Source organism: Macrotis lagotis, chromosome 1, assembly GCF_037893015.1.
Source record: "Macrotis lagotis isolate mMagLag1 chromosome 1, bilby.v1.9.chrom.fasta, whole genome shotgun sequence".
Classification (NCBI taxonomy): Eukaryota; Metazoa; Chordata; class Mammalia; order Peramelemorphia; family Peramelidae; genus Macrotis; species Macrotis lagotis.
The window spans coordinates 710,758,006-710,784,762 of record NC_133658.1 but is presented as its reverse complement, the minus strand read 5'-3'; the positions used below and the strand labels follow the sequence as shown (position 1 = coordinate 710,784,762).

Here is a 26,757-nt window from a genome sequence, read left to right as displayed (position 1 = left end):
CTACTTTTCTCAGCAGTTGACTTGTTTGCCTTAGAATACTCATTTAAATTCTCACCCATCTATTTCAGTAGGTAAATGTCAAATGTTATTTTTTGAATCTCACATTTAATACCTTTGTGTTGTTACTATTATTTTGCTTTATTGTGCTTAAATAAAAGAATTGTAATTTTTTTTAGTTTTTTTTTTTTTTTATTTTTGCAAGGCAATAGGGTTAAGTGGCTTGCCCAAGGCCACACAGCTAGATAATTATTAAGTGTCTGAGGCTGGATTTGAACTCAGGTTCTGACTCCAGGGCCACTGCACCATCTAACTGCCCCAAGAATTGCAATTGTTAATTGTCATCTTTTTGCTGTGATTTTTTTTTTAAGTGTCATCTTTTTTGCTGTGATATTTACTTGTCCTAAACATCATCTTTTTCCCCACCTACATTATTCCTCTATAGGTGGTGGCAATTACCTTACTACTGGGTAGGAATAAAGCTGTATGACCTGGTTGCAGGAGCTCATGGCCTGAAAAGCAGTTATGTCCTTAGTAAGACAAGAGCACTTGAACATTTTCCAATGTTGCAGAAGGACAAGCTGGTAGGAGCTATTGTCTATTATGACGGTATGTTTTTCTTATTGTAAAAAAGCAATTATATACTCTTCTTCATTTTCATGACTATTGTATGCTATAATGACTTCCATTAGTTGAATATGTATAATTAGGAGAAATAAGATTTACTTGTTCAATAACTGATTAGAGTTCTGAGAAATGGTTATTTAAGTTATACAGGTTAACCACGGGGCTTCCCTTTGGGTACACAGAAGAAAAGAATGGTCATACATTATCTATACATAATAGATCAGTCAGTTGTAAGTTTCTTTCTATTTGGGAAAACATCTCATTTGATCTCACTGAAGCTAGCCAATAAAGCTGGATTATCTAGTAGCTAGATTACTATCTGGTTGATTCACTGGAGATATCTGATCTCTTCACAGAAAGCTAAGACTCTAGCATGAGTCTTAATACAAACTGCCTCGTGTTTAAAATGAATCTGGTATTGTTTCAATGAGCCCTATTTAATGAGCTAGTTTTTCTATATTTTAGTAGTTGAAAACTGAATATTGAGCAAAACTTGATTTGTATGTGAAAAGTTGCTTGCTGCACATAGACATTTCCCCCCCAATCTCCTCTTGCCACTTTTTTTCTTGAGAATCTTTCAGTGGCTTTTTGATTCCTTGGAGACTTTGTGTTTTATTTAAAAACATCGAAAATTCTCTCTAGATCTAGATGAAGGGCTTCCCATAGTGTTTCTGATTTTAAAATAATTGATTTTTGTATTTTCCCTTTTTTTCTGGAATTTTACTTCCCATCTCATGGTTGGTTTGGTCCATTTTCCATCATCTCTTCATGGATTTGGACCCCACCCTATGTCATTTAATTTGCTGTGTCTTTGACAGAAAAGACTTTCCTTATGAATATATTATAATATTGCAAGCAACCATAGATCTCTTAGGTTTCCAGATGAAACCTCTATTTTCAAGGGGTTATAAACTCAGAGGAAAATGCCCTCTGGGCTGAAACTAGACATATGTGTTCCTTGCCCAGGAAACAATTTTTGCACATAATATTTAAACAATGAAGGTGGGTAGATATTTAATTCTATGAAAATAAAGCAGGTTTTTCTGTTCATTTCATTTAGTCTTTGAAAAAGTACTATTTTTAGGTGAAATTTTATATTTTTTATGTCTCTAATGTTACTTCACTTGAAGGGAACCTATATAAAATAGGACCTTTAGTGTATTTCTGGATGGAAAGTAAAGTAATTTTGGAATGATACATAAAATGTTGGAGGAGGGTTGTGATATGGAATAGCCTAGAGGAATTTTCACTTGCATGGATGTAACTGCATGTACATTATGATAAATAATTTTTTAAATTCACAGAATTCTATGGCACGAAGAACATCTTAGATTGTGTGCTCAGTATTCAATGAAGTATTCCTGTGGTGTGGTTCTTGTATTTAGTAGGGCACATCCAATCATACCTTGAGGGAAAGTTTAATTCTAGCTTAACCCAGTATGACTTTTAAGCAGTCCTAATGTTTAGAGACCTCACAATACTATGGAGTGTTTTTAAGTCTCCTTTCTGCTTCCCCGTGTTATGTTCCCAAATTGATTTAAATCCTTTCATTTGTCTGTCAAGCTTTCAGATAGGAAGAGGGAGGGGAAACAGTATGTATGAGTGAGAGTGTGTATCTGTCAGGGGCATTAGGGACTAAACTGAAGAAAATGCCCCCAGCAGAAACAGCATTTTAAAAAAATCTTAAGAGTTTTATACAAACATTAAAAGGTAGAGAATTCACAGTTTGAGTTGTCTTCCAACATCTGAACACTACAGGGTGTCCACTTAACTACTTTCTTGGTCCCCTCCTGTTGTGTCTACATGTTAAAGGACAACCTTAACTGTGAATTTCCTCTTTCTGCGTCAAACCCTTAATGTTAATTCATTGTAGTTTTTATTGGGTGATTATATAAAATCGGTTCCTTGGTTTGTGAGGACTTAGAATACATTCTGTAAAGAGCATCCAACTATCTTAACTGACTTGGAAGTATTTCCTATTTTTGCCCCTTTTGAATTATTGCTAACCTCTCCTCCCACATTCCCATTTTAGATACTTATTCACTATTTCCATCACACCCAAGGCATTCCTTTTAATGTAATTTTAATTTAACAAAATCATTTAGACTAGATTTGGATCTTTAGAGCAGGGTTTTCTTTTTACTTTTTTCATGCCATGGAACCCTTTCTCAGAATGTCTGTACCCTTTCTCAGAATAATATTTATTGTTATATTAATAATTAAAAAAAGAAAAATTAAATTTCAAGGAGACCTTAGTGAAAATTAAGATTGTTTTTTCCCCCCATCTGAATTGATGGAATTCCTGAGTCTATGGACTTCTGGACATCTGCTTTAGATGGTTATTTGAGAGAATATCAGTGTACCTCTGATTTTGGTGATGGAGTTTCATAGATTGTTGCCTCTTTTTGACATTCTGGCTCCTAAATTCTTGCTGCATTACTGAATGCTATTTTCCTCCATTAGTTTCATATTCTGAAAGAACTGTTTTGGTTGCTATTCCTTCTGCACAACATTCTGCATTTTATCTCCTTGATTTCTGCACAGACTCTCTCCTCCACCCACCTCCATTCTTTTTCAAAATATTTATTTATTTAATACAATGGGTTAAGTGACTTGTCCAAGATCACACAGCTAGGGAATTATTAAGTGTCTGAGGCAGGATTTGAACTCAATTCTTCCTGACTCCTGGGATGGTGCTCTGTCCACTGCACCACCTAACTGCACCCCGCGCCCCCCCCCCCCCCCCATTCTTAACATTTACTCCCACCTCACCTCTAAATCTTAGAATCCATCATTTTTCTTCTAATATCTTCTAAAATTTTTGATTATAAACTCAGGTCAACCTTTTACAGGAAGCCTATCCTGATTAGTACTAATTTATGTGTGTGACTATATGTGTATATATATATCTATCTTTGTGTGAATGTGCGCAATTTTCATTAATCTTTAGTTTTCAGATCACCTACATTTCCCAGTATATACCTACTACTTCTTCTGCTTTTAAATTTTAAAAAAGTAGAGTTTAGCAAAATATAAAAAAATATTGTATGTAGTGTCTCATACCTATAGCACTTTCCTCCCCAAGAAGCCAGGTAAAATGCCTTCTTATATCTCTGTTCTGTGGCCAAGTTTTATTTTTTTATATTTAAAAATTTTTGTATAATTTTTTACCTTTTTCCCCCACTTCCACCCCCCAACTAGAAATTTCTTGAGGTAATGGACTATCTTGTCATCTCAGAATGATACCCAGCATGAGTAGACACTTAATAAATGTTTATTGTTGAATCAAATTGGTAATTTGGGCTAGACTTAAAATGAAGAGATCTGAGTTACTTGTTCCAAGGAGTAGGAGTAGTTGGTTTTCATATTTGCTCTTTACTTTATCTTTACTAAACTTTGAGTTTAACAGCAATGTATATTCTTAATTCTTAGATCTATTGACCTGAACTTTGACTTTTTCATGAGTTAATGAAATATGCTTTCAACTTTTACTTTATTTTTAAAATAGCATAGACATAGCATAGCTTGAAAACAAAACAAGAAGGCGGATGCTGTGTGAAATAGTGCAAAGGGCTTCATCATTTGCTTTAAATTCTCTGGGTCTCAATTTTATTCATCTGTAAAATGGAGAATTTAAATTGCATAATCCCCAAGATTCATTCATTAAAGTCTTGAATTCTGTGAAGTATTATAGTCCTTTGTTCTTGTGAATAAGGTCACATTTGCAAATAGTGTCATTTTGGCCTAAATGTATTGATAAAAGATAAAATAACAAAATTGAAAATAAGGTATAGACAGTATACTTTGACATGACATAGTAATATTTTACTTCAGTTTACTGAATATATATATATATATATATATATATATATATATATATATATATATACATACATATATATGTCTCACCATTTATATAGAAGTTAATCTGTGTTCTAAATGTACCGGGAAAGATTTATTTTTTAAAAGGAATTAAGTGGGTAGGATAAATAAGATTTAGGCAGGTAGATGGTAAACTGGATAGAGAGCTAAGGTTGGAGTCAGGAGGACCCCAGTACCTCAGACACTAGCTGTGTGACTCTGGTCAAGTCACAACCTCTATTTGCCTCAGTTTCCTCAATTGTAAATTAGATATGGAAATAACCCTGACCTTCCAAGGTTGTTTCAAGGGTAAATCATATTTTTTTATTATCCAGTTTTCAAACCTTAAAGCACTATCCTGCTAGCTACTATTATTGTTCTTGGGGGGAATGTAAATGATTACTTGATTCATCTATTTTATATATAAGTATTTTATATATTCAGGTACCCTTGCATAGTGGCACTAAAATATAGTTGATCACTTGAATATTTGCCTTCAAATTCTCTCTACTTTTTGATCAGGCCTTTTCTTACTTTAGTTATAAAGGGAGAATAACTGGATAAAATTCTAAGCTGACTGAGTCTAAACTGAGCTGGGATTTGGTAGAGAAGCTTCAAAATACTGTGATAGTTCCTAGCTGTCTTCATCAACTACAGGCTCACCTCTTTCCCGACCATCTTTTGCACAGTAGTCAAAACAATCTTGATTATGAACAGGACTAATCATATTAGTTGTTCCTGTAGTTTTTTTTTGCCAAGATCTCTCTTTTATTTCCTTATCTTCTTTCAGTCCTTTCTTATCCCATGGTTACTTTGTCTATAGCTTTTCTCTCACCCCAGTCCTCCATCATTGACTTGTATTTTTCCTTGGGGCGAGGTTTTTTTCTCAGATATTGATCTCCTTACATAAATGCTTTTGCCTAGTAGAGTAATGAATTGAATTTTACTTCACCATCCAGGGTGAGCCTAGAAGGTAAAAATGAAATCTCAGCCTGACATTTAAAGCCTCTATGTATTGTTGTTTGCTTGTTGTCTCCTCCACGAAGATTGTTTTTTATTTTGTTTGGTTTGCCATTCTTTGTGTCTCTAATACTTGGCACAGTGCTTGATGGGCAATTAATATATGTCTGTTGACTGACTGGCTTTAACCTACCTTGCCAGACTCATTTCACTCTACTCTTATTGTTATGGTGCAGTGGCTAGAGCACTGGCCTTTGTATCAGGAGGAAGGGAGTTCAAATCCTGTCTCAGACACTTACTAGCTGTGTGACCTTGGGCAAGTCACTTAATCCTTCTTGCCTCACATCCATGACCATCTCTAGTTATCCTGTTTCATATCTGACCACTGGACCCAGATGACTCTGGAGAAGAAAGTGAGGTTGGTGACTTAGTACAGCAACCCCTCATTCAAATCCAATTCATGTTATCATCGTATCACCTCCCTGATGTCATGGTGGTTTTCAAAAATGAAGGACAAGCATCATCATATATTATACACTGCAATAAAATATACAGCTGACACTTCACTGTTCTTCTCTTACCTCCATGCATTGATAGAGAATAATAGTTCTATTGCTCCCTGCCTCATGATTATAATGTAATCTTTCTTCCTTTTTATGGACATCCTTTCTTCCTTCTGAGTCAAATTCAGGGGTCACATTTTCCTGAATCCTTTGATTATCCAGTCAGCTAAATATTACTTCTTATCTTTCATATTTTCCTAAAATATTTTGCTTAAATCTTCTTTGCCTTTGTAACATACTATCTTTTGTTATTCTTATTGGTACATAGTAGATTATATGTTTGGGGGACTAGTATTTTTGTTTTCTTCCTAGATATTCATGCCTTTGGTAAGAGGTCTGCTTCCATGTATTCAGTTATCAACTCCATAAATGAGACCTAAATATCTAATCCTAATTTCTTTTGATTGCCACTTCCTTATTTCCAGTTGCTGCTGAGCACTTCACCCAGGTATCTTATTGACACCTCAAAATCAGCATGAGCAAAGTGAAACTTTCATCATCATTCCCTCTAAATTCACCCCTCTTCTAACTCTAACTTTATTTCTTTGGTGGAGTCCATCCTCTTTGTTCCCAGTCAACCAGGCTTTTAACCTCAGTCATTTTTGACTCTTTCCTTTATTTCACAACTCCACCCATCTACCCCCAACACTGACTGTCCTGTCATGGTTCACATCTGTCTCTTTTCCCTCTATTTACTCTACCAACACCTTATTAGATTTGGCCCTTGTGGGGTGGCTAGGTGGCACAGTGGATAGAACACCGGCCTTGGAGTCAGGAGTACCTGAGTTCAAATCCAGCCTCAAACACTTAATAATTACCTAGCTGTGTGGCCTTGGGCAAGCCACTTAACCCCATTTGCCTTACAAAAACCTAAAAAAAAAGAATTGACCTTCGCCCCAAGTATTGAATTAGCTTCCAAATCTGTCTCCCTGCCATCTAGTCTCTACATAATCCATTCTAACCAATAGAATAGGATCAAAGGTTCCTTAACCTAAAGTTGGTAGGGACTTCAGAATATGTAACACCTACTTTTTCATCTTACAGATAAGCCTCAGGAAGGTTAAATGACTTTTGCAGAGTTACACAGCTAGTTAAATGGAAGGGTTAGATTTGAAACCATGTTTTCTGATACCAAATCGTGTTCTTTCCACTCTACCACATTGCCTCTACTCTATGCAGTTTCCAAAATAATCTTCCTAAGATACAGGACTGACAATGGAATTTCATGTCCTCCTCCCACCCAAAAAAACCCAACCTTTAAAATATTAAAAATATTAACAAAATGTTAATAAATATTATTGACTCAAAGAAAAAATAGTAAATTACTTAATTTAATAGTTAAGCTCAAGCCAACCTACCTTTCCAGTTTAATTTACATTATTTCCTTTAATGCACACTCTTTCATGCTGGCTGGGTCATTAAATCCCCCCTAACAGAACATGCCCTCTTCCACTTCCTTTTATTTAAAAAGTTTATTCTTAATTCGTGAAATTTCCCCCTCCTTATCTCTTTTTAGTTTTCTTGTCTTCTTTCCAGACTGAATTAAAGTATCTTCTCTGAGAAAGCTTCTCAGATCCCTGCTTAAAGCATGTTGTATTCTCCCTCCTTCCCTCATTCTCTACATGATATTATATTCATCTGTGATTATGTTGTAGTCACAAGCAGAATGGAAGATCTTTGAGGGTAGGAATTAATTGTTTTTTTACTGTATAACAGGCAACTGATATAATAACTTGCAAATAGTAAATATTTAGCAAATATTAATTGATTTGAATTGGCAAAGGTGGACTACTTGTCACTGGTTAATTCAGAGTTCTAATTTAGTGGTTTTGAAACTTTTTAAATTTAGCTTCTTCCTTGCTGGATATCATTAATAGTTAACTCTATTATGAATCAGACTCTTTGGTTCATCTAATTATTATGTACTTGTGTCATCATTTTTCTCCCTAGATATTTATTTTTCTCCAGAGGGTATTTAGTGAAAAGTAAATTGTTTGCTGGTAATGCTTGTTCTATGAACATATGAGTACAGTACGTCACCCTCACCCACCCGCCTTCTATCAGTTTAGGAGCTCAAGCAGTTGTGTGGGTGGTTTTATGTGTTTCCGTTTTTTAATTATGAACAGAGCTGAGTAAAAGTAGGTGTATGGTGCACTTTCTGTGGGTGGGTAGAATGAACTGAGAAGTATTTTGTGGATATAATGTGTGATGTGAGCTGGTATTAATAGTAATAATGAAACCAGCTTAAAACTTTAGCATTCTTAAATAAATGAGTGCAACTCATTACATTGCTAAAGGAATTTAAGTTATAAGTACTTATATATCTATATTTTTCTTCCCATATCTTTTCTTTCTTTTTAAAAAATGTATTTTAGGTTTTGGGTTGTTGAACTGGCTATTTCAATAATATCTCTCTTTTTTAAAAAGAGTTAATTTTTTTTTAGCATCAAGCTTTCTTTATTTCTTTGGAAGCTAAAGAACATGTACTGGCTAGTTTTCTCCAAAACCTTGAAAAAGGATTTTCTTTCCATTGATTGCTTTTAATTACTCTTCAAAGACTTTCCATCGTATATACTATCAGCTACAGAGAGATTCCTGAATGCTTTACAATAGTGTATTTATTTTTAAAATATTTTGGTAATTATTTTAAGAAAATTGTTTTCCTTTGTAATTTATAAGACTCTGTAGATTTCACTGGACAGCCAAAGGGTTAGAACCAAGGTTAAGAATCCTTATTTTAAAAGAATGCTAGGAAGACATCATTATAGACAGGAAAAATAGACCCTAAGGAGCAGCAGCATGGATAAAATCTAGTTCTAAAGTTTAAGTATATTAAACCAAAAAAAAAAATATATGAATTAGGACCTTTAGTTTGCATCAGTCAAGGTGCATTTGCTAGGTGGTGTCTATGTGTTTGACATTGTGCTTATGTCCTGTGGTTACAGATGCCAGAAGTGAAATAGTCAGCTCTTAATAAATAAATTCAGATATTTACAAAATAAAGGCAGCTGGGGCCAAAATAGACAAATTACCATATTTGAGATCAAGAAGACTTGAGTTCTCAATCTAGCAGTATGACCCTGACAAAACCACTTAACCTTTCTCTGTCTTGTTTTCTACCTCTGAAAAATGGAGATAATGATAGCCCTTATCTCACAGTGTTGGATGTAGTGAGGTGCAAATGCATTAATATTGTAAACTTTAAATTGCTATATCAGTGTTTGTTATTATGATTGTTAAATATCAAATAATTTCAGGAAGGTGGAGTTCTCACCATGAGGAATCAGTAAAAACTTCTTTAAGGAGGTTTACTTGAGTTAAAACTCAAAAGGAGGTAGGGGTTATAAGAACAGAAATGAGGGAAAACATTATACACATGGGGTTAGCCTGTGCAAATCCTTGGAGGTAGGGTATATTGTTTATTTTTCTAAATCAAAAGGATTAAGTTATTTAATATTTGGGTTGGATTTTTGGGGAGAGGGATCTCCCTACTTTGATTCTGAAATTTCATTTAGTTCCTTATTTCTTTGAATACCTCTTTAAGAATAACTTATTATTTTGTACTTATAAAATAGAATCTCTTAAAAGTTTGCTTTTTATTAATTATTTTGAGCAGACAAACTGATAGGTGCTTGCTGGCTTAACCACTGTGTTATATAAGACACAGAAGCATTATTTGATATTTGTGAATCTAAGGTCTCTTGACAAGAATATCTAGAATTAATCAGTAGTCCATCAGTTTTTGAAATTCATTTTTAAAGTTCAATTACTTAGGGTAATCTCCAGTTTTATAGTACTTTAAATCTCACTTTGATATAATTTGGTACAGTATATTCAAAGAGAATTTTGACTAGAGCTTTGGACTCTTCTCTTTAAAACACTGTAATTTATATAAGGACTATTCATTCTGACTAAGCAGATTGGTAGTCATGGCAAACAGATGATCGAAACTAGTTTTTAGTAAATTTAAACATGCCAGAGCATATTTTACATAATGATAATAACATTTGTGAGTCCCAGTTTAATTTCTACATCTCTTTACATATAACACTGAGAAATGACTCATTGATTTGTGGTGGCCAAAGAAAAGCACTAAGATTTAATTTCCATTTGCAAAAAAGAAAGTTTTTTTTTAAAAATGGAACACATTCTATTCAAAATTGAGGTTACTATGATGGGTGTATTTATGCTTAAATAATAAATAGTTTCTAAACTATATCGGGATATTATAAAATTGGTTATTTGAATTTTAACTGTTTGGTTTTAAAATCTATTCTTTTTAATTTAAGGTATAGTTAATATTTGTTATATATTTATATATTTACCTTTATCATATATTAGTTATATGATTTGAAATACTTATTACTCATATGTTTTAAAGCTTACCAGGATTGCTTGTATGTGTCATAGATTTCTAGAACATTAGTGTTTAAAGGGACCTTTAGAGATGAACTAACCCAATTCACTCAGTTTGCCTCTGTGGAGATAATTACCTCTGTGGAGATGACTTTGGAACTTGTTACCTCCAGCCACAATTTTTCCCCTTAACTTCAGATCTACATTGCTATTATGTGCTAAAACATCTGTAATTATGATGTTTGTTTCACTGATAATTCAGTCATCATGACTTAAATTATTTGTATCTCTTTCCTTTCTAAGCCTGCTATTTCTACTCTTACTAGCATTTCTCAAACTCATTATCACAGTTACTAGATAGCATAGTAGATCAAGCACTGGTTTGGGAATCAGGAAAATCTGGGTTCAAACCCCTTCTCTCACCCTTACTGAAAGCCACTTATCCTCTTTCAAACTCAGTTTTTCATCTACAAAATAAGAAGACAACCAAATTGACTCTTACCTATGATTCTTGCTTCCCTTCATTTCTCAACAGTTGGAAATTTCTGCCCCCAAGCATTTATTAGTCATTTAACTTCTGTCTGATTCAGTTTACTCATCTGTAAAATGGTGATCACAATAGAACCTACCACCCAAGGATGTTCTGAAGAGTTTAGGGCATTGCTTGGCATGAAATTGTTGATTTGTAAGTCTGAAAATAAATTGAGATAATGTAAATAATGTACTTTATAAACCTTAAAATGCTATATAAATGCTATACAAAATGTCAATGAAGTAAATACTTCATCATCTCTTCTTTCCTACTAGAAGTGTATTTCTTAAGCCCCAAATCACTTCTCACCTGAGTAGTTATAAACTATCCTTTATCTTTTGCCAATCTCTTCAATCCATCTTCTATGTTGTTGCTAGTTATCATTTTTAAAGTTTACAATGCTGCAGAGTGTCAAGAACACCTGATTTGGAGCAGGGGATGTCTTTTGTGACCTTGGGAAAGGCTTATCTCATTTGACAAGTGCATTTACTAGGTACTTTTCTTTGTTTCTATTACATGGAAGCTGCATCATTAAAATCAAGAACTAACTGTGTTGAATGTCAGCTATATCATAAAAAGTTCATACATGTGCAAATAACAAATTTTCTGAATGAATATAAATGTTTTGGTCACATGCAGATTTGAAAAGAATTGTATACAAGATGGTAGAGGGACTCTTGTGCTCTAATGTACCTATTGTGATACCAGATGATAATTTTGTCCTATACAAGCACATACAAATTCCCCAAATTTATCTCATATGCATTTTATATTGACCTTTCTGTGGCATAGATTTTATTTTAACAATTCTCTGCCTATGGTAGGCACTCAGTTAATAAATGTGAAATGAATTACACTTTGCTCCTCACCAAGTACTTGACGGTTCAGCCAAATTTTCCTGTTATGCCTTGCACACATTTCTTTGCCTTTACACCAATTACCATCCATGCCCAGAATGTACTCCCTCATAGTTTCCATTTCTTATTCCTTTTTTCCCCAGACTCAATACAAATGTGATAAAGCAAGGGACCTGAAGGCAGAAAGACCTGAGTTTAAAAACTGCCCTCAAAAACTTAAGGGGTGGCTAGGTGGCACAGTGGATAAAGCACTGGCCCTGGAGTGAGGAGTACCTGGGTTCAAATCTGGTCTCAGACACTTAATAATTACCTAGTTGTGTGGCCTTGGGCAAGCCACTGAACTCCATTTGCCTTGCAAAAAACCTAAAAAAACAAAACAATAAAAAAAAACTTAATAGCTATGTCACCCTGGGCAAATCACTTAATCTCTGTATGACTCAGTTTCCTCAACTCTAAAATGGAGATGATAATAATATGTCCTGCCATCTTCCAAAGTTGTTGTGAGGATCAAATGAAATAAAACTGATTTTATTTTATGACCCTTAGTGCATACTAAATACTAAATAAATTCTTATTTTATTTATTTCTTTAATTATTATTCCTCAAATTCTACCTTTTGTAAGAAGCTTTCATTTTCCCCAGTTGCTGGTGCTTTGACCCAAAGCTCCTTGTTATCTACTTTGTATATACATAAATGTATATTTTGTTTTCTCTATTAAAATGTATACCATTTGAGAGTGGGGATTACTTGATTTTCACATCCTGTAGATTGTTGACTTGTCCATGGTCACATATAGTAAGTATCTGAGAATGGATTTGAACTTGTCTTCATGACTCCAGGTCCAGAGTTCTATTCACTGAACCATCTAGCTTCCAAGTAAGTGCTTAATGTCTATTGATTAATTAGTTGATTGAATGAAAAGTGAGATAGGTTTGTTATTGATATAATTAATTATACTAACAATTTTCCTAGTATTGAACCAATCTTGCATTCCTGGGATAAATCCTACTTGATCATAATGTATTATCTTAGTGATAACTTGTAATTGTTTGCTAAGATTTTATTTAAGATTTTTGCATCTATATTCATCAGGGAGACAGGTCTATAATTTTCTTTCTCTGTTTTAACTCTCCAGTTTAGGTATCAGCACCATATTGGTGTCATAGAAAGAGTTAGGCAGAGTTCTGTCTTCACCTATTTTTCCAAAGAGTTTATATAGAATTGGGACCAATTGTTCCTTAAATGTTTGATAGAATTCACTTGTGAATCCATCTGGCTCTGAAGATTTTTTCCTTAGGGAGTTCAATAACATCTTGTTGAATTTCTTTTTTCTGAGATAGGATTATTTAGGTTTTTAATTTCCTCTTCATTTAATCTGGGCAACTTAGATTTTTGTAAATATTAGTCCATTCCCTTTAGATTGTCATTTTATTGGAATAGAGTTGGGCAAAATAATTCCTAATTATTACTTTGATTTCTTCCTCATTAGTGGTGAGTTTACCTTTTTCATTTCTGATACTAGCAATTTGGTTTTCTTTTTTCTTTTTTTTAAATTAAATTGACCAGAGGTTTATCAATTTTAATTGTTTTTTTCATAAAACTAGCTCTTGGTTTTTATTTATTAGTGCAATAATTTTCTTGCTTTTGATTGTATTAATTTCTCCTTTAATTTTTAGAATTTCTAATTTGGTATTTAATTGGGGGTTTTTAATTTGTTCTTTCTCTAATTTTTTTAGTTGCAAATTTAGTTCATTGATTTCCTCTTTCTCTAAATTATTCATGTAAGCATTTAAAGATATACTATGATACCTTGAGTGTATCCCATAGGTTTTGGTATGTTGTTTTATTATTGTCATTATCTAGGATGAAATAATTAATTCTTTTCTATAATTTGTTACTTGATCCACTCATTCTTTAAAATGAGGTTATTTAGTTTCCAATTAGTTCTGGGTCTACATCTCCCTGGTCCAATATTGCATATGATTTTTATTGCATTGTGATCTGAGAAAGATGTATTCCCTATTTCTGCCTTTCTGTAATTGGTCATTAGGTTTTTATGTCCTAGTACATGGTCAGTTTTTTGTGTAAGTGCCATGTACTGCAGAAAAAAAGTATATTCCTTTCTATCCCCATTCAGTTTCCTCCATAAGTCTACCATATCTAGGTTTTCTAACAATCTATTTACCTCTCTTTAACTTCCTTCTTGTTTATTTTATGATTAGATTTATCTAAATCTGAAAGTGGGAGATTGAGGTCTCGCACTAGTAGTTTTGCTGTCTATGTCTTCCTGTAGCTCTTTCAACTTCTCCTCCAAGAATCTGGATAATATCCCATTGGATGCATACATATTTAGTAATGAAATTACTGTATTGTCTATGGTACCTTTTAGGAGGATCTCTTTTAACACTATCTATTTTTTGCAGCTGCTTTATCTGAGATAAGGATTGCTACACCTGCTTTTTTCCCCTTTAGCTGAAGCAAAATATATTTTGTTCGAACCTTTTACCTTTACTCTATATGTATCTCTCTGCTTCAAATGAATTTCTTGTAAGCAGCATATTGTAGGATTCTGGTTTTTAATCTACTCTGCTATTTATTTATGTTTTAATGGAGAGTTCATCTCATTCACATTCAATCAGAATTCTATCAGAAATCATACAGCACTCATTCATACTAAAAACACTAGAGAGTGTAGGAATAAATGGGTTCCTTAGAATAATAAGCAGTATCTATCTGGAACCATAAACAGGAATTATATGCAGCAGGGATAGAACCATTCCCAGTAAGATCAGGGGTTAAACAACGATGCCCATTATCACCACTACTATTCAATATTGTATTAGAAATGTTAGCTTCAGCAATAAGAGAAGAAAAAGAAATTGAAGGAATTAGAATTGGGAAGGAAGAGACAAAACTCTCACTCTTTGGAGATGACATGATGGTATACCTAGAGAATCCAAAAAAATACTAAAAATAATTATCAGCTTTAGCACAGTTGCAGGATGTAAAATAAACCCTCGTAAATCCCCAACATTTCTATATATGACTAGCAAGATAAAGCAGAAAGAGCTAAAAAGAGAAATCCCATTCAAAGTAACCTCAGAAAATATAAAATAACTGGGAGTCTACCCACCAAGACAGACTCAGAAACTTCTTGAAAACAATTACAAAACACTTCTCACACAAATAAAATCAGATTTAAATAACTGGACAAACATCAATGGCTTATGGATAGGCTTGGCTAACATAATAAAAATGACAATTCTACCAAAACTAAAGTACTTGTTTAGTGCCCTACCAATCAAAATTCCAAAAATTACTTTAATGAGTTAGAAAAAATTATAAGTATATTCATATGGAGAAATAAAAAGTCAAGAATTTTTCAGGGATTCAATGAAAAAATAGTTGAAAAGAAGGTGGCTTTAGCCCTACCAGACCTAAAATTATATTATAAAACATCAGTCATCAAAATTGTCTGGTATTGGCTAAGAAATAGAGTGGTGGACCAGTGGAATAGACTAGGTACAATGGCAGGAAATGATTATAGTAATCTCCTGTTTGATAAACCCAAAGAGTCCAGCTATTGGGATAAAAAAACTCCATCTTTGATAAAAAACTGAGTTAGTATGGAAGAAACTTGGATTAGACCAACACCTCACACTCTATACCAAGATAAGATCAAAATGGATACAGGATTTAGATATAAAAACAATATTATAAGATCAAGGTGTAGTATATCTGTTGGATCTATGGAAAGGGAGGCAGTATGGCCAAGGAAGAGATGGAGAACATCATTAAAAAAACTAGATAATTTTGATTACATTAAATTAAAAAGCCTTTGCACAGACAAAACCACTGTAACCAAGATCAAAAGAAATGTAGTAAATTGGGAAACAATTTTTACATCTAGTATTTCTGACAAAGGACTCATCTCTAAAATATAAAGAGAACTGAGTCAAATTTTCAAAAAAACAAGCCATTTCCCAAATGACAAATAGTCAAAGGATATGCAAAGGCAATGTATAGATGAGGAAATCAAAGTGATCCATAGTCATATGAAAAATTGCTCTAAATCATTACTTATTAGAGAAATGCAAATTAAAATATCTCTGAGGTACCACCTCACACCTCTCAGATTGGCCAATATGACCAGAAAGAACAATGATCAATGTTGGAAGGGTTGTGGGAAATCTGGGATACTAATACATTATTCGTGGAACTGTGAACATATCCAACCTTTCTGGAGAGCAATTTGGAATTATGCCCAAAGGGCAAAAAATGTGAATACCCTTTGATCCAGCAATACCACTACTGTGTCCATACACTGAAGAAATTATGAAAAAAGGGTAAAAGCAAAAATGTTCATAATAGCTCTATTTGTGGTGGCAAAGAATTGGAAATTAAGTGAATGCCCTTCAGTTGGGGAATGGCTTAACAAACTGTGGTATATGTTTGTCATGGAACACTATTATTCTATTAGAAACCAGGAGGGATGGGAATTCCAGGAAACCTGGAATGATTTGCATGAACTGATGCTGAGCAAAATGACCAGAACCAGAAAAATATTGTACACCCTAACAACAACATGGGGGTGATGATCAATCTTGATGGACTTGCTCATTTCATCAGTGCAACAATCAGGGACAAATTTTAGTTGTCTGTGATGGAGAATACCATCTGTATCCAGAGAAAGAATTGTGGAGTTTGAACAAAGACCTTCAATTTAGAAAAAAAAAAAGTTATCTTATTACATAATTTTGCTATCTCTTATATTTTATTTTTCTTCCTTAAGGATATGATTTCTCTCTCATCACACTCAACTTAGATCAATGTATATTATAGAAACAAATGTAAAGACTAACAGAGTGCCTTCTGTGGGTGGTGGGGTGGGGAGGGAAGCAAGAAAAGGGGCAAAATTGTAAAATTCAAAAGAAATAAAATCTTTCTAAAAAAAAAGAATGAAAAGTTACAGAAAAACCTGTCACCCTAAATATTGCTCTGAAAAGCACCTTTCATTTGGTTAAAAGGGAAATTAAGGGGGCAGCTAGGTCACGCAGTGGATAGAGCACTGGCCCTGGAGTCAGGAGGACCTGAGTTCAAATATGACCTCAGACATTTAATAATTATCTAGCTGTGTGGCCTTGGGCAAGTCACTTAACCCCACTGCCTTGCAAAAAAAGGGGGGAGAAATTAAGGGAGATTCTTAAACTTATCATAATTAGTGGCCTGGAAACTTAAAGAATATTATCTATTGGAGTAGCTAGGTGATAGAGCACGAGCCCTGGAGTCAGGAAGATCTGAGTTCAAATTCAGACTCAGACACTTAATACTTGCTTAGTTTTGTGACCTTGGGCAAGTCACAACCCATTTCCTTGCAAAAATCCAAAAAAATAAAAATAAAAAATTATCTATTGACCATTAGCTTAAGTAGTATCATTTCCTTAATGGGAACATAGGCAATATCAAATGAAAACTGGTTTATTAATTCATTATCAAAAGATACCTCATTTTGTATACTTTTCTTCTAATTATATCTAGAATTGTCTTACTAATTATTGGGGAATAGGTTATTGTGCATCATAAGTGTTATAAGTACAAGTCATCAAAAATCTCAAACTTTACCAGGGGCTATTTTTGTTCTATCTCAGCATCAGGAAACAAAAGCATATGTTGGATGTTAGCTTGGGTGCACACAATGTGTCCTATTTATTCAAGGTTTCCTTTGAAGCCACAATTTATAAGTTTGTTTCTTAGGGGTATATGTCAGACTTCATTTGATTTGAGTTGGTATCTGGTTATTCTGAATAGCAAAATGGCAATTTTTTTTTGAGGAGGGGCAGAAAAGTGTGGTTGCTATCTGAGCAGTAATATGTCACTTCTGTTTATGTAGCTCAAGGGAATGGGGAAGCTCAAGTCAAAATGAGGTACTTCAGTAACTTTTTGAAAAGCATAATTACTGTTCTAAATTATTTGTACCATATTTTATACAGATAGGAAGACTTAGTGAAACAAAAATGAAGGTTTTAATTTAATACTATTTTTAGACCAATACTAAAATAAGTCAAGTATTTTTAGGAGAAAATATATTTTAATGATTCATTAAATCTTAGATCCTCAAATATATGTTCTTATCTGGGTAGAGTGGCATTTCTGTGAATTAAATGCTTTCTTTTCAGCTAAAACAAAATATCTTTGAGGTTAGAATTTAAAAGTGAACATTTTCATGAAATACTTTGTTGTTGTTGCAATACTAAAATATTGACATATTTCAATATAATGTTGCTTTAGAAATTTTAGTGACTTAGTCATCTTGGATGATCTCTTGACATTACCTCAAACAAAATTCGCAGAAGCTGTTATAATTTTAACAATAGAAAACTGGTAACTTGGCTCTCTAAAAACTTTGTTTTCCTTCAGAAATGTATATATTTCTACAAGTTACAATTGGCATCCACCCTACTAAGATCAATCTCAGAATAGTTCTAAAGCCATAGAAAAGTGTGTCTTCACATCAGTGTCAATTATGAATGAGTAATTTAAGTTATCAAAATTTCAACTTAAAGGATTTGAAGCTAAGACTTCTAGGTGTGTCCCTTTTCTAAAATGTGTTGGAACCTTGATTTTTATTTAAAAAAGAAAAAAAGGGAAAAACTGATACTTTGATTCAAAAGAAAAATTTGTACTGGTAGCCAACCACCTCATTGTTAACATTTAACTTAAAAAGTAAGACTGAGAGGAAATTCAGGAAATTTTTACCAGGGAGGAAAGCAACTGGCTTTGCTTATCAAGTCAATCAGTATAAAGCTTGCTTCTGCTACTGTTCCTTAATAAGGTCTGTAACAGCTTGCTTAACACAAGATAGTTTACTTGGTTTGTAAGGAGTCTACTTATGGTATTATCCATGATACCTGTGAAGAAAATAAAATGGAAAAATACAAAAGATAATTTAAAAAAACAAAACTTCTTTTGGAGTTTGAGCTGCAAGGAGAATTTCTTTGAGCTTGGTTTCTGGACTTGACTATTTTGCTTGTGAACATATTTTATATTTCCATTACTCTAGAGAAACATCCAAGATGTGTGCATGTGTGTATCATGAAAGCTTTGAAGATGTTTTAGGTATTGTTTGTAGAAGGATTAGGAGAGAGTTCAGACCTTTTGAGTCATCAGGTAATTTAGTCATCAAAATTCTTTTTTAAAAAGTGAACAATTAATATCTTAAAATGACTTGTAATCTTATTCCAATTTTCTTTTATCAAAAGGATACCTTTAAAGAAGCAGACGTACCCTCAGGAGAAATAGTTTGCTTATAACATAAGAGAGACAATTCCCAGGCACTCCATTTGCTGGCAGCATTGGCCCCCAAAGCTTGGGAATAAACTGCATCTCCTGCTGTACCTGTAACAATTTAATTGTATAAGTCAGCCTAGTCAAGCATCCCCAGCTCATGACTGGGAGACATGAAATTCATTGTCATTATTGTCCCTGTCATTTTGGATCATTATATCCTGCTGCAGAATTTTCCTCACTTCAGTGCTTTTTTACCTCCAGGAACCAGGGATTATGGCTGAGGGTTGGGGTGGGGGTAACACTGTGAACTTACATTTACCTCAGGGGAGCCACAGATTAAATTGGCTTTGCTGACTGACTTGCTGGATTCATCTATTTGTACCCTGTGAATTTTAGGTTGAAAAGTGATGAATATTCTAGTGAATTCACAGCTTTGTTTTTTGCTCTTTGATGAAGCCAGTACATAACCAACTTTTCTATTTTATCTGGAAGTCAAGCAATAATTTTGTTTCTATAGTTTTTGTTGTTGTTTTTGCTTTTGAGCTTGTGCTTAAGAAATGTTTTCCAAAGGGCATATTTGAATATGAAATTGCAAATGGTTAAACATCTTGACTTTCAGCAAGAGATAAAAATTTGAAATTTCTAATTTCATTTTTTTGTGTGAATCACTTTATAGAAAAATGAAAATCTGTAATTTTAGACTTATGTATCTGCTTATGTGTTCACAGTTATGATTATAATCATTCATTAATCTAATCTAAACTGACAGTGGTTCAGTTTCTCATATTATTTCTGTGAGAAATAGGGCTATACAGCCCTTCTCCATCCTTGTGGGTAGCAGTAAGCTTTGTTTCATTGCTAACCCTCTCCATACAGTCCCACAAAACTTGAATATTCTATGCCTGCTTCAGATGGTAGCTCTGGAGGGCTTGTGGTCATGTAGAAGTTATTGCAGAGTGTCCCTGGTTTGGTTGCTATACCAGAAAAATTGGTAAGGCAGAGTTCTATATAACTGGTAGAAGAGAAGACTTGACCAGGTGGTCCTTTTGTATACAACTCTTCAAATGACAAGATTTCAATGAGAGGTGAAGAAGGCTGGCATAATGATTGCAGGGAATGTGAATGTGAGAGGGAACTAGTTGAGTTTTTACTGGGGCTGCCTTTGCATCTCTCCTGTATTTGTATTCTTTAGCATTGTCCTTATGAAATAGCTGTTTTCAGAGATTGTAGCAGTGGTAGCAACAGCGGTTAGAATTCATCCCCTTCCTGGAATCTGAGCTATTGTGAGGGAGAACACATTAAACAATGACAGGTATAGACTGGAGTAAAGTGAAGAGTTGGCATCAGAGAGAGGCCACCAAAAAGACCAAATTTGGCTGTTTGGCTGACAGTTGCCAACAGCAGGGAACTGTAATTCACTTAATCTCTACAAATTATCAATTTTGTAAAAGCTGTCATATATTCCAAGACTTGAATGTTGCCATCCCAGTTGGCTGTACTAGTAGTAATAAATGCTGAATTATGTTTAAAGCATTTTGTTAATGAACATTGTGATTCTTTTTATGTGTAACATGGTTTTGTATTTCAGAATAAATGACTTGTTTCTTTACCTGATTTTTATATCCAGTACCACTTTTTTTGGATAGAGTGGTAAGTTGGGTGGTGTAGTAGACAGAGTGATGGACAAGAAGAGTCAGGAAGACTACTCTTCTGTTCAAATCTTGCCTTAGACACTTACTAGATGTGTGACTCTGGACAGGTCATTTAAACCTATTTGCTTCAGTTTCCTCATCTGTAATGTTTGTCCTTCATTTTCAGAGAAGACCACAATATCAGGGAGATGATAACTGTGACAAGCACATGAATAGAGAGTGAGGGGCTGCTGTGTTAAGTTACCAGCCTCACTTTCTCCTCCAGAGTCATCTCAGTCCAGTGACCAGATGAGAATCAAGATGGCAGCAGATGGCCTTGAATGCAAGATAATCAGGGTTAAGTGACTTGCCCAAGGTCACATAACTAGTGAGTCAACTGTCACATTAGAACTCCTGTCCTCCTGACTCCAAGGCCAGTGCTCTATCCACTGTGCAACCTAGTTACTCTTTAAAGGAATGACAAACCTACTTCAGTATCTTTACCAAGAAAACCCAAAATAAGGTCATGAAGAGTTGAACATAACTGAACAACAACCACTTTTACCTGTCCCCATTGGGAGAAATATTAGAGGACACCCAAGTTTAAAAATTTCCTTTGGTTGCCAGCCTGGACCTTTAGTCCATAGCTCTTATTTAACTTTTTTTTGATGTATTATGGACCCCTTTAGCAGTTCTGTATAACCAATGGACCCCTACTCAGAATAGCATTTTTTTTCCATTGAAGTTTTATTTCCAAAAAAAGGGATTCAGCACTAAAGTTTAATTCTCACTATTAGACACAGCCAAGTACTTCTGCTGAAAGACAGTAGGACTGGGGCATCTAGATGGCACAGTGGATAGAACTCTAACCCTGGAGTCAGTAGGAGCTGAGTTCAAATCCTACCTCAAACACATAATAATTACCTAGCTGGGTGACCTTAGGCAAGTCACCCAACCCCTTGCAAAACCCAAACCCAAACCCAAACCCAAACCTAAAAGTCAATAGGATAAAGAGAAATTCCTTTCCCATCCTTTTTGTACTCTTCAGAGATACAAGAAAAGAAAAAGAACCCTTCCCAGAACTATCAGAGTATTATCAAGAGAATTATCTTTTAAAAATTATTTCATATTAATATTTATTATATATGTAAATATAATATACATTATAAAAAAAGATATGTTATCTATTTTTTAACTGAGGCTATACCAGTCCTGGGTCTAGTCTATGTTTCTGTCAATCTTCATTTGAGTTTGCTGAACTTTTCATATGCAGAGGAACCACTCAAAGTCTAAAAGACAATATTCTTATATCTCACTGTCTGTATTACTATTCTGTTTTGCAAGTGGGCCCAAGACAAATCTTTTCGTAAAGTGAATGGGGATATTTTAATTGATCAGAATTTTCCCAGTCAATACCCTTCCCCTTAATCCATCTTATTTTAAGTTTATCCTATGAATCAAATGTTACTGGTATTAATGAATTCAAGCCTTCCTGAATGCAAATGCAGAATTTATCTTCTATATCAGCAATTGGGGCAACTTTCATTTCACTCATGGGCTGATTATTAAAAGGAAAAAAAAAAAAAGAAAAGCTCTTAGTTTCCCAGTGATACAAAAACTAGCTAGATTTGGTCTGCTGACTATAGTTTGCTGACTCCTGTGTTATACCATGCTTCATCTGAGTAAAGCTGTAGTAAAAGATTTGGCAGTAATTATTAGAATTTAATAGTTTTTATTTAGTCAATCAATAGATACCACTGTGCTAAGTTTCATACTCTCATATTGGCATATATTTTTCTTATTGAAATTATAATTTCAGCACTGTCCTACTCAATGAATGAATGAATTAAATCAATGTTATAATGAAGAATAAAGAATTTGTTAAGCATTTAATAAGTGCTAGCAAGGATAGAATTTGATTTTCACCAATGGGGGAAAATATACCTACTGATAAGCTCATCAAATTATAATATAGTCCCACATTTCTTAAGCCCATTGAATTGTAGAGCTGGAGGAATTGGATATAAACCACCCTCATTTTACAAATGAAGAAAATAGAGATAAATCCATAGAAATGAATTGGCTTTTCCAAAGATACCAAGGAAGTTAGTTATAGAGTTAGAACTAGAAACTAGATTTTTTTTCTTCTTAGTAAATATCTTTTCCACCACTCCATGCTGCATCCAAATGTATATGTAGCTCTGTGTGTATTTGTGTGTATAGATAAACTATATATCTATTTATTCATCTAGTAATTCTATAAAACCATTTCTTCTGCTTACGTTGATGAGCATTATAGTTTCCTTTTTTTGGGGAACTGGGACTTAAAATTGATTCAATATTTTTTTTTTCAATTGAAGTTTTATTTTCTTTTCCCAGTTACATGCAAAGGTAGTTTTCAACATTCATTCATTTGTAAATGTATGTGTTCTACATTTTTCTACCACTTTCCCTTCCTTCCCCTTGGTAGTGAACAGTCTGGTGATAACTACTTGTACAATTGTGTTTAGCATATTTCCATATTAGTCATGTTGTGAAAGAGGGATTAGATAAGAGGAGAGGGGAAAAAACCATGAGAAAGAAGGAAAAACACATTGTTTTCAAACAATGCAAATAATATACTTTGTCCTGCAATCAGACTCCATAGCTTTTTCTCTGGATGTGAACGGCATTTTCCATAGCAGTTCTCTCAGGATTGTCAGCATTATATTTTTAAAAATATTTTTTATTTGTTGTATTATTTCATCTTCATATATATTACTCATCACTCTTAACCTTTGGGCCATCTCTTACGAACAAAAAATTTAACAAATAACAGGGGAAAAGTAGTTAAGAAAAATTAATCAACATGTTAACGAAGTCTTGTAATATATGGATCTACTCTTAGTTCCTTATATATATGCAAAGAAAGGAGAGTGATATGTTTTTTTTTATCTCTTTTAGGGTACTAAAACATAGTCATTATAATTACCTAGTATTTAGTTTCAATTTTATTCTTTCTTCTTACATTGTTATAGTCATTGTGTATATAATTTTTCTGGTTCTGTGAACTTCACTTTGCAGCAATGTTTATGAATTTTCTCATGTTTCTTTATAGTTATTGTTCTTATAGAATAGCAATAATTCATTATATTTACATGATACTCTTTTTTTTAGTCATTTCCAGATTGATGGACATCTACTTTGTTTCCAATACTTCGTTTGAAGTACTGTTCTGTAATTTTTTTTTTTGGTGTCATTTGTGTTCTTGTGAAATAGAACTAATTTTCAAAGACTCCCATTTTATACCTGGGAGTATATATTATTATGTTTGTATGACAAAGGTAGACATTTGGCATAGAATTTGATTTGTTTTTTTCTTGTGCTAATGAAAATGTTACCTATAAAACTTTACTGAAATTATGATAGCTGAGGAGATAGTTACCTCTTTGAATAAAAGGAAAATGATGATACTGTTAATAAAGAGAAATCTAGGCTGTTTGCATGTGTTTCTGGTGAGGTTTACCTTTTAACTGACTATAGTTCTTTTTTCAGAAAACTATGGATAACAGGATGTTAGGCAAGTTGGATTGATTTGATAACAAATTGATAAGATGTGAGCCTTTCTTGTGATGGGGGAGGGGGAAAGCCTGATAAGATACAGATCTAGGCTCTCAAAAGGAAACTTCCAGTTATAATTCCCCAGTTGACCCACAGAAAATGGTTCCTGTATTTATTATGTAGCTCACACTCAGAATCACCCCTGGGGCAAGTTAAACCATTTCTCTGGTTTTGTAAAAAGTTGTGTGCATGTGCTCACACACAAATGAGAGAAGGGTGTTTGAAATTATAGTTCTATGTAACAGAACAGATTTACTTACATTAGTTATTATTTGCGTGTTGCTAGATTATTCCTTGGTAATGGGTGGTTTGGCGTGGGAAGTTTTTCAGACTATTTTTAGAAATTACGTGACATATAGTCACTGAATATTAGAGCAGGAATTGACCTTAAAGATTATTTAGTGCTACCTCTATATTTTGCAAATGGGGAAACTGAGATTCAAAAGACTTATATGACATTAGCAGTTGGTAGGGGACTCTAACCACAGCCTAATGACAGTCTAAGTGTCTTCCTACATTAGCCTTGCAAGTAGCTATTTATACACTCATCCAACACAAATAATAAATAGAGCATGATAACCTTTTAAACATATTTTTACACTTGAGTCCTATTAAGAGGGAGGAGGACTAGTATAAAAACAAAGGCACTATGATTCAAATTAATGTGGTTGCCTCATTAATAGTGAACATAATAAAACTTCAGTCCTTGTTTATTGGTTTTGTATGGTGTTGCTTTTCTTTAAGTAGCATTATTGGGGGGACATCTACCTGCTTGCCTGATTATTTACTGGAGTTTTAACTTATTTTAAAACCAAATTGTCCTCATAGTAACTGAATCATACAGGGAGTGATCAGGGGAAAATACTTGTCATTATCATGAGAAAGGCTTATAGCTATTTCTTTCACAAATTAACACATGTTCAAGTATATAAAAATACCTTAGCTGCAAAATTTTCTTTTTTGTTTTGGTTTTTGTTTATAATTCACATTCAAAGTAGTTCAGGCTAGAGTTACTGTTATTTATTGAATAAAGAAAAGTAATTTACTATTTGTTGTTTATGATTTAAATTTCAGTTAATAACACAATTGGCTTTTCCTTTCAGAGATTCAGAATTAGAACAAATAGAAAAGTTTTTCTTGCTTTGGTTAAAAAGTTTTTCAAGAAGGGGAAAACCCTGGGTTTATAAAACACTCATGGTACTCAATAATCTTTAATGTACCCCTTATCTTTAGTGTGGGGAGGAATAGTGAAAATGTTTCAGTCTACACTGTAAACCTGAGTGGGGTTTTCATATGAGTGTCCTGGGGAAGTAGGGACCACACCTGTGGTCCTTCCTTATGCTTTTCTTCCCCTGAGCTATACCACAAGCTACCTGACCTGTGGCATATGTGTATGTCAAGACTGCAGACATCCTGGAGACATCTTATACTGGACCAAGTTGAGAGACAGGGCTAGCCCAATTACAGCAATCCAGTAATGAATGGTCTTTACCCTCCAAGTCAGACATTTCCAAATAACTTATCTGTTAAGTCATGGAAATGTATGGAAGAATATAGGACTTATGAAATGAATTTAACATATAACTAAGCAACCTTAAGCTTGGTATTCAGGCCACAATTTTGTGCACTTAGTCAAAGGACCTCTGTGTCAGTGCTGTGTCTTGGCTCATGACTTCTCAACCTCATTTCAATTAATTTCTTCACAGTAACCCCATTTTTAAGTACAAAAAAAGTCCTTGGTTTCTGCAAATGGTGTTAGAGTGAGAACTGATTGTCTTGATTTTTTGGGGGGAAATCTCTACATTAAAGAAGTACATGGTAGACCTTTACTTCTGGAGAATTTATTGAAGTAAACAAATTTGTTATTTGTTGTTTAAATAGGGTTTAAGTTTCAATTTGTAGTATAACTGATTTTTCCTTTCAGAGACTCAAAAAAAAAGAAAAATCGGAAAAGTTTTTCATTATTTTTGGTTATAACAAGCTTTTCAAGAAGGGAAAGCCCTGGGTATATAGAAAAACTTATGTACCAATCATGTCATGTTGGAGCACTTCATAATGTTTTATGTAGGGCAAAAGAGCAGAAATCCATGCTGATTGCTGATTATTCAGATTGTAAATAGCTCAATAGAGAATTTCATTTAAACAAAAGATACATCTAAAGAACAAAAAGCCTATAGTAATGAAAGGGACTTTGTAAAGAGGGAGGCTGAGCTGAATTATTGATGTGGATCACATCTTGTGCTTGTATTTTAATTGTACCTTTGTATTTAATAATAAAAAATGATTAAATGCCCCATTCTTACTGTTTCATCTTATTGGAAACCGTCAAATGGGTATGTAAAAGGAAATTTTCCCAATTCATTAAACAATCTTGAGAAAAGAGTGCTTTCCCCCCTCCTGTGAAGATTAATATGAAATAGAAATTATGAATTTCTGCAAATGTTCATCAAATCAGAAAGATTTCCAGACTATATAAAATTGATTA

The 26,757-nt window shown here is 33.7% G+C and overlaps 1 protein-coding gene across 5 annotated transcripts in view; it reads left to right on the top strand.

The window, feature by feature from the left end:
* Positions 1 to 26,757, top strand: part of GPD2 (glycerol-3-phosphate dehydrogenase 2) — a 205,321-nt gene that overhangs the window by 129,653 nt on the left and 48,911 nt on the right. For all 5 annotated transcript variants that reach the window (XM_074215955.1, XM_074215952.1, XM_074215954.1 and 2 more), the window contains exon 6: positions 443 to 606. In XM_074215955.1, coding sequence (XP_074072056.1) covers positions 443 to 606 — 164 coding nt within the window. The remainder of the gene's footprint in view (positions 1 to 442; positions 607 to 26,757) is intronic.